The 15,555-nt window shown below is 34.3% G+C and overlaps 1 protein-coding gene across 1 annotated transcript in view; it reads left to right on the top strand.

Moving 5' to 3' along the window:
• The window catches only part of ADGRV1 (adhesion G protein-coupled receptor V1), a gene marked incomplete at its 5' end in the record, with an annotated part of 540,732 nt that overhangs the window by 80,355 nt on the left and 444,822 nt on the right, over window positions 1-15,555 (top strand). Inside the window, 4 exons of the mRNA XM_081287826.1 lie at window positions 2,064-2,193; window positions 6,395-6,475; window positions 8,260-8,399; window positions 9,938-10,547. Coding sequence (XP_081143952.1) covers window positions 2,064-2,193; window positions 6,395-6,475; window positions 8,260-8,399; window positions 9,938-10,547 — 961 coding nt within the window. The remainder of the gene's footprint in view (window positions 1-2,063; window positions 2,194-6,394; window positions 6,476-8,259; window positions 8,400-9,937; window positions 10,548-15,555) is intronic.

Genomic DNA, 15,555 nt, shown 5'->3' with positions numbered 1-15,555 from the left:
ACTAAATTATAGGCAAAATTACTTTCTCACTGAGAAACTATATGTGTTGGATAGCAATTATTATTATTATTATTATTATTATTATTATTATTCTATTCCAACTTTTTTTGTTAATGTAATTTTAGAACATTCTTTCTAGAATGTTCTTCATAGAGACAAAGATTTGTCTTGTTTTTCTCTCCCAAGCAATTGTGCTAGCACATGCTATGTGTTAGATTGTGTTGTAAAAGTGAATAAAATGAGGGATCAAGTGAAATTGGTACTTGGTATTGTGAGCAAGCTATTCTATTAACATACATTGGACACATTTGTATCTTTCTATAGTGTCAGAATTTATTGAATGACAATTCACAAACCACATCCATGCTTGTATAATTGTATCAAAATGGATTCTGCTATCATGTATAACTAAAAAAAAAAACAATAAATAAAAAAAACCACTACATCACTTTCATCACCATCAATTCACTGAGCATTAATGGTACCCAGGACAATCACAAGTTTTTTTTTTATTACATTTCAAACTTTATTACTAATATGTGTAACACTCAAGTCACATATTATACTTTGCACAGTGCTGTGTATGTTACAGAAAGTCTAAGACACGGGTTATCAACGGCCTCAGCGTTCTGGAGACTGCACTGAGTGCAAAGGCAAGAGCTGATACAAAGGTAAAAGGGTTACTGCAGGTGCTCAGAAGAGATTAGCACCCCTGGGGAACTTGTTTCAGAGCACAGAACTATTCAGGGAATGAAACTTATTCTGGCCATGGTCTGGATGGCAGGCAGTTTTTAAGAGGTCCACATCATGCAGGGACTTCAAGCTGAGCTGAAACATCAGGGACAGAGTTGAGAGTCCATCACCTGTGGACCTCATCTTGCTTTCCCTACATGATCTGATAAGATGATGAGTACGTGTGGGTGAGTTCTGCCTACTGCTGTCTTAGGTGCTTCTCTTTTACAAGTTTCAGGTTGAGGGGGTTGCGTATGGTGAGATGGATAATCTCAGCAACGGATTTCTCTGATACAGGTTTAATATGACCATATGTACATGTGCTTCTGACTTAATTTGATAAGGTCACATGTGGTCATTTTTTATTATCATGATTAATTTATTTATTGGTTTGTGCCTTATGATTGTGCTGGGAAGGTAGGGTTTATGCTTCCCAATAGGTTCTATATGTGGGGGTTATCTGTTTGCCCAGAGAAGTTACCAAGACATTCAACATTAGCACTTGCACTCAAAATGAAGTACTCATGGCAAACTGATGATTTATAAAATAGAATAGCTTAGAGCTAGGCATTGCTGTTCTATATAACATGGAGTTAACTCAGAGCAGGGTACAACCTGCTTTTCATACTAGAGTTCTTCAATTTAACTTTAAAATCATTAAAAGCTTCACAAGGTGAAATACAATTGCCTAAAGAAACTAAAACGGAAGGATTAAACAACTTTAAAACTTATTCTCATAATTTGAGAGGAAAACGTTTATATGAAATAATGGAAGGAATAAGACATCGATTTGGAATAACTCTTTCTTTGCAAGTATGTGAGCTCTTCTGTTTTGAGATCTACATTATGAATTTCAGTTTCAAGTATAATACAGGAAGGATTATTGCCAAATGGACTAATATATGCTATTGCTTGAGGAGACTCTCAGGATGAAAAATGCCATTATTATTATACACTGAGAATATAAAATTCTCAATTATATAATTTGTAATAATTCTAAATATACTTGATCAAGAGAATTCCTTGCATCTCGTTAAAGAAATTATAGGAATTTGTGAATGTTGCCAATGATTTATCATTTGTCTTGACTACATTTTTGATGAATACACAAATTAAAAAATTAGAAGCCAATCTCCTTTATTTAGTTGAAGAATATGTATTTAGAATTTGCATTGAACACCATTAATATCCAATGAAGTTTTTAAATTTTGCATTTACTTATCTTCTTCTGTTTCAGTATCTAACAAGGTGATATAAAGCAAACATTCTCACTTTTTGATTTCATATACAATGATTATGATTTAATTGTTAACATTTCATTTGTATTTCAGAATGTTGCTGGCACATTAGAATTTCAACCAGAAGAAAGATATAAATACATTTTTGTCAACATCACTGATAATTCTATCCCTGAACTGGAAAAATCTTTTAAAGTTGAGTTGTTAAACCTGGAGGGAGGAGGTAAGACTGACAATTTAAAAAAAAAAACATCAAATATATGCTTTTCCACATACTGTGATGACAGCAGATTCCATTAAAGACGTTTCTTTGAATTAACCTTACTTTTTTTTTCTTTTAATGAATGAATTACTTTCTCTATGAAATTTTAGCTATTACTTTTATAAATTAATATTCAACTCAATTTTCTGTAACCTTTGGTTAGTTCTCAGTAATATCTCAATTTATTATATGATATATTATATGCATACCACATATTGTATTATTCAGTTCACTTTTATTACGCTTTGATCTTTCCCTAAAGTACATGTGCTTTTAGAACAAAATAGTACACTTATTCTAAATCACCAAATTATAATTGTCATACTAACTGCCCCTAAAACTACCCTTTTTCTTTCTTCCCTTTTGAATTTTCATAATAGCCCTATTAAAGCTATTTCCACATATAAAGCATATAAAAACAAAAGTCATTAATACCTTATTCTCTATCTAATATTCAGAAAGTTCTAATTTTTCAGAGATTTTTGGAGTTAAAACATATTACATATCATGTGCATCCAAGTGAGGCTATTTGTTATATTTAGCTGAATTATTTACATGCTTCTTTTTTTAATAATTTTTTTATTGGTTGTTCAAAACATTACAAAGCTCATGATATATCATCTTTCATACATTTGACTCAATTGGGTTATGAACTCCCATTTTTACCCCAAATACAAATTGCAGAATCACATCGGTTACACACTCACATTTTTACATAATGGCATATTAGTGACTGTTGTATTCTGCTACCTTTCCTGTCCCCTACTATCCCCCCTCCCCTCCCCTCCCATCATCCCTCTCTACCTCATCTGCTGTTGTTCAATTCTCTCCCTTGTCCCCCCCCCTTTCCCCTCATATCCTCTTCTATGTAATTTTGTGTAACATTGAGGGTCTCCTACCATTTCCATATGCTTTCCCTTCTCTCTCCCTTTCTCTCCCCCCACTCGTCTTTGTTTAATGTTAATCTTTTCCTCATGCTCTTTCTCCCTGTTCTGTTCTTAGTTGCTCTCTTTATATCAAAGAAGACATTTGGCATTTGTTTTTTAAGGATTGGCTAGCTTCACTTAGCATAATCTGCTCTAATGCCATCCATTTCCCTGCAAATTCTATGATTTTGTCATTTTTTATTGCTGCGTAGTACTCCATTGTGTATAGATGCCACATTTTTTTCATCCATTCATCTACTGAAGGGCATCTAGGTTGGTTCCACAGTCTAGCTATTGTGAATTGTGCCGCTATGATCATTGATGTGGCAGTATCCCTATAGTACGCTCTTTTAAGATCCTCAGGGAATAGTCCCGAGGAGGGCGATAGCTGGGTCAAATGGTGGATCCATTCCCAGCTTTCCCAGGTATCTCCATACTGCTTTCCAAATTGGCCTTACCAATTTGCAGTCCCACCAGCAGTGTACAAGTGTACCCTTTTCCCCACAACCTCACCAACACTTATTGTTTTTTGACTTCATAATGGCTGCCAATCTTAGTGGAGTGAGATGGTATCTTAGGGTGGTTTTGATTTGCATTTCTCTGACTGCTAGAGATGGTGAGCATTTTTTCATGTACTTGTTGATTGATTGTATGTCCTCCTCTGTGAAGTGTCTGTTCAGGTCCTTGGCCCATTTGTTGATTGGGTTATTTGTTATCTTATTGTTTAATTTTTTGTGTTCTTTGTATATTCTGGATATTAGGGCTCTATCTGAAGTGTGGGGTAAAAATTTGTTCCCAGGATGTAGGCTCTCTATTTACCTCTCTTATTGTTTCTCTTGCTGAGAAAAAAAACTTTTTAGTTTAAGTAAGTCCCATTTATTTATTCTTGTTATTAACTCTTGGGCTATGGGCATCCTATTAAGGAATTTGGAGCCCGACCCCACAGTATGTAGATCATAGCCAACTTTTTCTTCTATCAGATGCAGTGTCTCTGATTTGATATCTAGCTTCTTGATCCATTTTGAGTTAACTTTTGTACATGGCAAGAGAAAGGGATTCAGTTTCATTTTGTTGCATATGGATTTCCAATTTTCCCAGCACCATTTGTTGAAGATGCTATCCTTCCTCCATTGCATGCTTTTAGCCCTTTATCAAATATAAGAAAGTTGTAATTTTGTGGATTGGTTTCTGTGTCCTCTATTCTATACCATTGGTCTACCTGCCTGTTTTGGTACCAGTACCACGCTGTTTTTGTTACTATTGCTTTGTAGTACAGTTTGAACTCTGGTATCGCTATACCTCCAGATTCACACTTCCTGCTTAGAATTGCTTTTGCTATTCTGGGTCTTTTGTTTTTCCATATGAATTTCATGATTGCTTTATCTATTTCTACAAGAAATGCTTTTGGGATTTTAATTGGCATCGCATTAAACCTGTAGAGAACCTTGGGTAGTATCACCATTTTGATGATGTTAGTTCTGCCTATCCATGAACAGGGTACGTTTTTCCATCTTCTAAGATCTTCTTCTATCTCTCTCTTTAGGGTTCTGTAGTTTTCATTGTATAAATCTTTCACCTCTTTTGTTAGGTTGATTCCCAAGTATTTTATTTTCTTTGAGGATATTGTGAATGGAGTGGTTTTCCTCATTTCCATTTCAGAAGTTTTGTTGCTGATATACAGGAATGCCTTTGATTTATGCATGTTGATTTTATATCCCGCCACTTTGCTGAATTCATTTATTACCTCTAGCAGCTTCTTTATAGACCTTTTGGTTCTGTTAAATATATTATCATGTCATCCGCAAATAGCGATAATTCTTTCAAAGTTCAGGAAGCAGTTCTTATTCCATACTGTTTTTTTCTCTAAAATAATTCTACATAAGGTAGCCACAGTCAGACTAGATGTTTTATGCTAACCAAAATATATGTGGTGCTGAACTTTATACCTGTTTCTTATGACTCCTATATAATCATGTAGAAGTGAGAGCAAGGCCTAGATAGCTGCTGGGAATCCATTTTGCTTCTTATGTCTGTAAGATGGTTGTAGGTCCTGGGTGCTATAAGTTTCCAACTCTATTGAGGAAAAACAGAGAACAAGGTTGACCTTAAACTTGCCTGTCAACCAAGTATATTGGCAGGAGCACATATGTATAGCTGTGGTTTTGCTTTTCTTATTCTGTTTTTTTTTATTGCTATTATCACTGCCCTTTCCATCATCTTTGTAAACATTTGGCAAATATAATGGTTGGCATATAAGATGTATTGGATCAAAGGTGTATAACTGCTTAATCTTTATTATGATCCTTATATATTGCCAGGGTGTTTTATATTTTTATCATGTTTTATATTATTTGATTTTACAATATTTTTATTACTTTACAATATTTCTGTCAAAGACAGGACTTTTTGCAGGTGAGAAAACTGAGATGCCATGGAGTTTAGTGTATTGCTGATGGTTTTAAAATGGGGGTCTTTCACAACCAGGGCTGAAGTAGAATGTTTGTCTATTTATCTAAGTCTCTCTCCATATTGTCAGTGGCAAGAGGGTGAACAAGATTGAGATAGGGATTTGAATGTGTGGAAGCGAAATGTTTGATGCATTTCCCAAATTTTGAATTGGTGGTTCTGAGTGGCAATATGACTGTCACAGGCATATAGGACAAGATATATGATTACAACACACACACACACACACACACACACACACTTCCCCCCTGCCCCTATACTAGTGATTGAATACAGGGGTGCTCTACCTCGAGCTACATCCCTATCCCTTTTATTTCATTTGGAGACAGCGTCTTTCTAAATTACCAAGGATGGTCTCCAATATATGTTCTTGCCTCAGCCTCCCAAGTAGCTGAGATTATGGGCATGTGCTGGTGAGCCTGGTTAATATTCATATGAATAGTTTTTAAAATGTTAGGAAGCAATTTACATTGTTGTAAATAGGTGAAATTTTAAAAGTAGAATCATTTAAATGGTTGGAAATGGGAAATGCCAATCATAATTTCCATGGAGCATTTCCTGAAATCATGAAAAAAGTTTTGATAATTTGGTAGTATGACAGATGTTACAGCATTATCTTTCAAAATGATCTGTATTCTGTGCAAGAATGACTATCATCAGATGATTGTTACTTCATTTTCCTCTTTGCTTGATATTTTTAAGAGCTCTTATTTTTCTCATTGTGTCAATGTGTGTTGTGTGGGTTGTGTCTTTGTGTCTCTCCTGTGAAGTGACTGAACTCTTTAGGGTTGATGGCAGTGGTAGTGGTGATGGGGACATGGAATTCTTCCTTCCAACTATTCACAAACGTGGTAAGCAGCTGTTCCAAGGTTCTTTACTAGTATATATTTTTATTCTCACTTCTTTTTCTCTTTTTGGAAACAAAAATACTAATCACTCCTCCGTGGTTTGGTAATGGACACTGAACCCATAGCCTTGTTAATGTTAGGCAAATACTCTACTACTGAGCTACAACCCTGGTTCTTTTTAACTTTGATTTTGATATAGGGTTTCACTAGATTACCCAGGCTGGCCTTGAACTTGCAATCCTCCTGCCTTAGTCTCCCACGTTGCTGGTATTACAGGCATCCACCACTGTGCTTGGTAGTACTGAAATCTTTATTGGCACCAACTAAGTGTAGGTCCTTCACATATTTTATCTCATTGACTGTCAAAGCATCTTTATGACATGTTATTGGCTCTAGGTTTTAGGTATCCAGCTGGAATGTGATGTAGTCAGAATCATATCGATGTCTGATTCTGATGCCCAGGCTTTCCTCCCTGTATGAACTTACTACAATTTCCTGATTCTGATTGGAGAGTTTTGTTTGAATGTTATTTATAAAAATGATGGTTAAAAAATTTAAGGTAGTTTTTGCCAGGCACACTGGCACATGCCTGTAATTCCAGTGGCTTGTTGAGTTCAAAGTCAGCCTCAGCAACAGTGAGGCCCTAAGCAACTCAGTGAGACCCTGTCTCTAAATGAAAGACAAAAAAGGGCTGGGGATATGGCTCAGTGGTAGAGTATCCCTGAGTTCAATCCCCAGTACCAAAAAAAAAAAAAAAAAAAAGATAGTATTGAATACCTAAAAAGAGGTAAATAGAACACTTGTAATTTCATGTTAAATGTATCACATTTACTTTCTGTAAAAAAAGAACCATGAGTCTTTATATGTAACATTTGATCAAAACAAATGGGAAAAAGAAGTTAGGAAGGAAATAGATAAGGAGAATAAATTATCAATTAATGGGGGATAATTGAAAAGATGTCTTTTCAAGTAGATTCATATACAAACATGTTTCAGCTTTTTACCTCAAATATTTTTACATATGTGGATAGATGTTTAGACTAATTTTGTTTAGAATGTTTAGAAAGAGAGCACTTTCTAACCCTCAAATGTTCATTTTTCCAATGTCAGAACTCATATTCCTTTTCCTCATTTCTAACTTCCATCAATGTATCACATAACCTGTATTATAGCTACTGTATTATTTTTAGAATTGCTCATTTTCTTGTCTGCAAACATTAATAAAACATAAAGAGTGAAAATGGGTATTAGGAAAACTTTTAAATTCTTCCTCAGATCTTAGCATGTTCTATTTGGGATCAGAGAGACAAATCAATATTATAATATGATGCAAAAAATAGAATCAGAGTTAATGCATATTTGAAACCAGGAATCTGTTTAGTCCAGTTAACTAAAATCATAGTGAAACTACTGTTTCATAAAGGTTAGAGTAATTCTGGCTCATGTTCTTTTGAGGTCAGCAAAGGTCGTGAGAGACCTTCCTCATATACACTGTGTGAAAGAATGTTCTCTTTTACAGAGACGAAAAAGTAAAACAAGTGTTCCTTATTTATCTCCAAGAGCTTATGCAGCACTTGTATATCACATTGGTGCCAAAGTAGAGAAAGGTTATAAAACATGAATATGTGTGGCAACCATTTGTGTCTGCCTTTCTTTCTAAAACAAATTATGTGTTCAATCAAAGCAACAGCTCTTTCATGAAGTTATTTCTTGGCTTTTCCTGTTGTTTGTCAATTACTGATTAACATTCTTTTATTTTTGCTGTTCATTGGAACTTGTTCATGCAGCCAGTCTAGGAGTGGCTTCCCAGATTCTAGTGACAATAGCAGCCTCTGACCATGCTCACGGTGTGTTTGAATTTAGCCCGGAGTCACTCTTTGTCAATGGAATGGAACCAGAAGATGGACATAGCACTGTTATGTTAAATGTGAGTACTCCATTCCTACATACATTCTTTTCTTATAAAAATTGTTTTATTCTCTTATGAAGGTGTGTTTTATGCTTTATTTTTTGTGTGTAGGTAAAAATGAATGAAGCTATAATGTGGACATTATGAATTGTTAATTGAGTAGTCATTTGGCATTTGTGTTTATGTTTAATTTTTCATAAGACTATTTTTTTCTGAGATTACCTCACACTTCAAAGAATATAGTGGCGTGTACTCCAAGTATTTAACTTGCACAGATTTTAGTATGAGTTCAAGTAGGCTGTGATAACAAACATGTACAAAATCTTTAGTACAACCAAAATTTATTTTTCACTCATGGTATATGTCCAACTTAAATTGAAAAGGGTCTCTGATCATAAGTCACTTTGGGGACCATGGATTACAGTTGGCTATATCCCAACCTTCATAAAAGAGACAAGAAATGTGGGTGTTGAGAACTGCATTCTGACCTTATAGCTTCTTTGTGAATCGGATTAAATCATTTCTACTTAGATTTCTATGGTTAAAGAAGGTGCATGGCCATACCTAATGTCATTGGGTGAAGTGCCTTCTCTTTTGTCTCTTACTCAGAAGGAAGGAAAATCCAAAACATTTGTGAATACCAATAATAATAATAACAATTCTATTTGATATGTGTGTATGTCCACTCTGCTTTGTTGCAAAGAAATTAAGAAGTGTTCTGTTGCTTAATGACTCAGCTTCCTCAGCCTTTGTACAAATAATTAAGCACACTAACTCAAACATGTTTGTTTTTGAGTTATTGTATTTCTTTATTATTGTGGCATGTCTTCATTAAATTTTTGTGGAATTAATTTAGCAAGTTTAGAAATAGAAACTACCTAGGAAAGAAAAAAAATTAAGGGAGTGGATCACATTTTTATAAAACTGCTGTCCATAATTTAACACTATTTTATCTACATAAACATTATTTGGGGAAATAAGGAATAATTTTTAAGTTTTTGATTTTTAATATATTGATAAAAGCATTTCTTGCCTCTTAAATGTATTGTATTATACTGAGTCAAGCATGTTTTTGTATTTGCTATATCAAAGATGAAAAAAATATGACTTCTCTTAAAAATGATTTTTTTGACTAGTTTTTCAGAAAAATTGCACCCATCTGTGTTATGTACAATGAAGCATACACCATGTTTTGCAGTAAATGTTAAAACTTTCAAGAGGACTTGCTTAAATATAATAAGTTTGTAGTCACATTTCGTTCATTACTGTTATATATTATAACTCCATCTGAGATACAGCTAAAATTTAGGCAGAAGTTAAAAATTTTCCATCAACTTGTGATTTCATGAAACAATAACTTTTTAAATACTTTCTGTATGACTCTCTGAGATTCTTCAGAGATGCATAATGTATGGTCCCTGACTTCAATAATCTTATAATCTTGGGAATTTATGTAAAGTTAAAATTTATTATGCACTTGTCATTACGTACTTGTAAACATCTAGGTCGATGGTTTCAATTTCTCCTTTGAAACATTTTAATACTCTATTTTGCAGGTTATGAGGAGTCATGGAGCTCTGTCTCTAGTGACTTTGCATTGGAACATAGACTCTGATCCTGATGGGGATCTTGCCTTCACCTCTGGCAACATCACCTTTGAGATTGGTCAGAGGAGTGCCCATATCACAGTGGAAATATTGCCAGATGAAGATCCAGAGCTGGATAAGGCATTCTCTGTGTCAATCCTGAATGTCTCCAGTGGTTCTTTGGGAGTTCATACTAGTGCCACATTAACAATTTTGGCTAGTGATGATCCTTATGGGGTATTCATTTTTTCTGAGAAGAATAGACCTATTGAAGTTGAGGAAGCAACCCAGAACATCACATTATCAATAATAAGGCTGAAAGGCCTTATGGGAAAAGTTATGGTCTCTTATGCTACAGTAGATGATATGAAAAAACTACCTTATTTTCCATCTAATTTAGCCAGAGCAAGTCAAGGAAGAGACTATATATCAGCTTCTGGATTTGCTGTTTTTGGATCTAATCAGACTGAGGCCACAATAACTATTTCAATTTTGGATGATGATGAACCAGAAAGGTCGGAGTCTGTGTTTATTGAACTATTCAATTCTACTTTAATAGAGAAAGTGCAGGATCGCCCAAGTAAGTATGCATTAGTGTGCTGCCAAAATAATGAATTTTTAGAATTGGTTATAACAGAAAATTTTATAAAAATAGTAAGTTCTCACTTTGAAAAGATCATCTTATAGAAGTTTATCTGTAAGACAACTGGATGTGGAATACATTTTTTTCTTAGAAATCATGTTTTAGAAGTCAGTTACATTCCAAGATTTTAGAAGCTTCTGTATAATCTGTGTAATCTACTACTACTATTATACTATTATACTTGTAATTTCAAAGCATTCTGGAATCTTTCCGGTAAGTCCAGGGCTAATAACAAGTCCTAGTAACAAGAGCCTGAGATCCCTTCACCTTGATCCACTTTTGGGAAATTCATTAACCCACCAAAGCTCTTTTTATTGACAAGAAACATGTATGAAGGAAGGGGACAGGGCTGTGTAGAGGTAGGAATTGTGAAAATTTGTGGAATAACTTAGGCTAAAATGTAAGATTCTAAGATTAGCATATTGACTTAGCTTAAAATGTAAGATTCAAAGTCAGTATGTAAAGCTCTTTACAAGTAAGTTTCTTCCCCTTAGTCTCAACACCTGTGTGAATGTATTATGTATGGGAAGCCACATTCTTAACCACAATGAATGTAATTGTAGTCCAGGGTTATAGAGGAAATTTACAATTGCTAACATTAAATCTTAAAATTACAGCCAAGGTTAAAAATTCTTACACAATACCCCTCACTTTTTAAAAAGCTGGAATAGTTATAATAACAGAGAAATTAAAATAATAATTAGCCTTATTAAGTAATAATTAGAGGATGCACTCTGGTTTTTGAGCACAAACGTATAAAAATAGAAATAAAACCAAAAGGGATTATTGCACATCATAGTGGTCAGGAGTTGTGTGTGTTGGTGTCAGATAACTTATTTTTAAATTTATAATAATAAGCTATTGGACTTAATCATCTAAAGTCCCAGTTTCCCTATTTATAATACAGATGTATTATAGGGATTAAATATGAGCAAATACTCAAAAATCAATGTAATAACTGGCACAAGGTAAACATTATCAATAAATATCAGCAATTATTAATAATAAAGTGTTATATATATGCGGAGTATCTGTGTGCTATGGGAGAGGAGAAGCAATCAATGTATATTTTATGTTTTATCTGTTCCCAGAACCATGCAGCATACTTCCGCATAGCTATAATGTAGGATAAAGAAAGAACAATTAAGTGCAAGTCTGTGATAGTAACTCAATTTTTTTTTTATTTTTTAAAATTTCATCTTTTTAGTTATACATGACAGTAGGATGTATTTTGACATATCATACATAATGGAGTAAACATCCCATTCTTGTGGTTGTACATGATGTGGAGTTATGCTGGTCGTGTATTTATACATGAGCATAAGGAAGTTATGTCTGATTCATTGTACTGCCTTTTCTATTACCATTCCCCCCTTTCCCCATTCCCCTTTGTTTAATCCAGTGAACCTTCACTCCTCCCTTCCCTGTTGCCTACAGTCAACATCTGCATGACAGAGAGAACATTCTGCCTTAGTTTTTTGGGGATTGACTTATTTCACTTACCATGATAGTATCTAGTTCTATCCATTTGCTGGCAAATGCCATAATTTAATTCTTCTTTTTGGCTGAGTAGAATTCCATTGTGTGTATGTGCCAGCAGTTGAGGGTTATGCAGGGTGAGATATAGGGGTCTAATTTTGTTTTATTACATATGTATTTCCAGATTTCCCAGCATCATTTGTTGAAGAAGTTCTCTTTTCTCTAATGTATATTCATGGTGTCTTTGTCTAATATGAAATATCTGTATTTATATGGGATTGTCTCTGTGTCTTCTATTCTGTACCATTGGTCTTCATGTCTGCTTTTGTGCCAATACCATGGTGTTTTGTTACTGTAGCTCTGTAGTATAATTTAAGGTCTGGTATTGTGATGCGTCTGGCTATACTTTTCTTGCTAAGAACTGCCTTGGTTGTTCTGGGATTCTTATTTTTCCAAATGAACTTCAGGACTGCTTTTTCTATTTCTATAGAGAATGTTATCAGAATTTTAATAAGAATTGCTTTAAATCCGTTTAATGCTTTTGGTAATATGGCTATTTTGAACAATATTAATTCTGCCTATCCAAGAACATGGGAGGTTTTTCCTTCTTCTAAGTTCTTCTTCAATTTCTTTCTTTAGTGCTCTGTAGTTTTCATTGAAGCTATTGTGAATGGGGTAGTTTTCCTAATTTCTCTTTTAGTTGATTCATCACTGATATATAGGAACACAATTGATTTCTAGGTGTTAATTTTATATCCTGACATTTTGCTGAATTTATTTATGAGTTCTAAAAGTTTTCTGGTGGATATCTTTGGGTCTTTCAAACGTAGAGTCATGTCATCAGCAAAGAGGGATAGTTTAAGTTCTTCTTTTCCTATTTGTATCCTTTTTTTTTCTTTCTTCTGTTTAATTACTGTGGCTGGAGTTTCTTGAACTAAATTGAATAGGAGTGGTGAAAGAGGCCATCCCTGTCTTGTTCCAGTTTTTAGAAGGAATGCTTTCAATTTTTCTTCATTTAGAATGATGTTGGCCTTGGATTTGGCATATATAGCTTTTACAATGTTGAGGTATGTTCCCACTCTCCCTAGTTTTTCTAGTGTTTTGAACACAAATGTGTGCTCTATTTTGTCAAATGCTTTTTCTGCATCTATTGATATAATCATGTGATTCTTGACTTTATGTCTGTTGATGTGATGAATTACATTTATTGATTTCTGTATGTTGAATCAACCTTGCATCCCTGGGCTGAATCCCACTTGATGATGGTGCACCATCTTTTAAATATGTTTTTGTATGCAATTTGTATTTTATTAAGAATTTTTGTGTCTGTGTTCATCAGGGATATTGGTCTGAAATTTTCTTTCCTTGATGTTTCTTTGTCTGGTTTGGTATCAGCGTGATACTAGCTTCATAGACTGAGTTTGGAAGCGTTCCCTCTTTTGAAAAATAAGTATTTTTTAAATTTCATTCCTGATTTCTTCTCTTATCCATTCATCATCCAATAGTGTATTATTCAGTTTCCAGGTGTTAGAGTGGCTTCTATTTATTATTTAATCTTTGGTTTCTAATTTCATTCCATTATGATCTGATAGGATGCAAGGTATTATCTCTATTTTTTGTTTTTTCTAAGAGTCGCTTTGTGGGCATAAGCTATGGTCTATTTCAGAGAAGGATCCATGTGCTGCTGAAAATAAAGTATACTCAGTCATTGATGGATGAAATATTCTATATATTCCTGTAAAGTCTAAATTATTAATCATTTTTTAGTTCTATACCTTCTTTGTTTGGTTTTTGTTTGGAGGATCTATCGAGTAGTGAAAAAGGTGTGTTAAAGTCACCCAGTATTATTTTGTTGTGGTCTATTTGCTTCTTGAATTTGAGAAGGGTTTGTTTGATGTACATAGATGCTCCATTGTTTGTGGCAAAAATATTTACACTTATTATGTCTTGTTGATGTATAATTCCTTTAAGCAGTATGAAATATCCTTCTTTGTATCTTGTGATTAACTTTGGCTTGCAGTCCACTTTATGTGATATGAGGATAGCAACCCCTGCTTGTTTATGAGATCTATGTGAATGATATTTTTCCCTTCTTTTAGCCTTCAGTCTGTGGATGTCTTTACCTATGAAGTAAGTCTTTTTGGAGATGGCATATTGTAGGGCCTTTTATAAAAAAATCCAATCTTCCACTCTATGTTTTTTGGTTGATGAGTTTAGTTCATTTACATTCCACATTATTATTGAGATATGATAGTTATTCCCTGTAGTTTTGATTTACTTCTGGTTTTTAATTAGAATTTGTTTCTCCATGATTCAGTGTCCTTTTAGTGTAGTTTCTCCTTTTGCTGGTTTTCATTTTTGTTTTTCATTTCTTCTTCATAGAATATCACATTGAGTATGTTTTGTAATGTAGGCTTTCTAGTTGTAAATTCTTTCAATTTTTGCTTATCAGGGAAAGTTTTTATTTCATCATCAATTCTGAAGCTTAATTTTGCTAGGTATAGTATTCTTGACTGGCTTCCACTTTCTTTCAGAGCTTGGTATATATTTTTCCAAGACCTCCCAGCTTTAAGGGTCTGAATTGAGAAATCATCTGAGATCTGGATTGGTTTCCCTATAATGTTACCTGTCATCTTATCTGGCAACATTTAAAATTCTTTTTTTTTATTGTTGGTTGTTCAAAACATTACATAGTTCTTGACATATCATATTTCACACTTTGATTCAAGTGGGTTATGAACTCCCATTTTTACCCCGTATACAGATTGCAGAATCACATCAGTTACACTTCCATTGATTTACATATTGCCATACTAGTGTCTGTTGTATTCTGCTGCCTTTCCTATCCTCTATTATCCTCCCTCCCCTCCCCTCCCCTCCCCTCTTCTCTCTCTACCCCCTCTACTGTAATTCATTTCTCCCCCTTGTATTATTTTCCCCTTTCCCCTCACTTCCTCTTGTATGTAATTTTGTATAGCCCTCAGGATCTCCTTCCATTTCCATGCAATTTCCCTTCTCTCTTGCTTTCCCTCCCACCTCTCATCCCTGTTTAATGTTAATCTTCTTCTCATGCTCTTCGTCCCTACTCTGTTCTTAGTTACTCTCCTTATATCAAAGAAGACATTTGGCATTTGTTTTTTAGGGATTGGCTAGTTTCACTTCATAATCTGCTCTAATGCCATCCATTTCCCTCCAAATTCTATGATTTTGTCATTTTTTAATACAGAGTAACACTCCATTGTGTATAAATGCCACATTTTTTTTTTATCCATTCATCTAATGAAGGGCATCTAGGTTGGTTCCACAGTCTTTCTATTGTGAATTGTGCTGCTATGAACATTGATGTAGCAGTGTCCCTGTAGCATGCTCTTTTTAGGTCTTCAGGGAATAGACCGAGAAGGGGAATAGCTGGGTCAAATGGTGGTTCCATTCCCAGCTTTCCAAGAAATCTCCATACTGCTTTCCA

This window comes from Spermophilus citellus, assembly GCF_964194105.1.
Source record: "Spermophilus citellus genome assembly, chromosome: 1".
Taxonomy (NCBI): Eukaryota; Metazoa; Chordata; class Mammalia; order Rodentia; family Sciuridae; genus Spermophilus; species Spermophilus citellus.
Note: the sequence above shows the minus strand (reverse complement) of the source record. Positions and strands in the feature narration are given on the sequence as shown.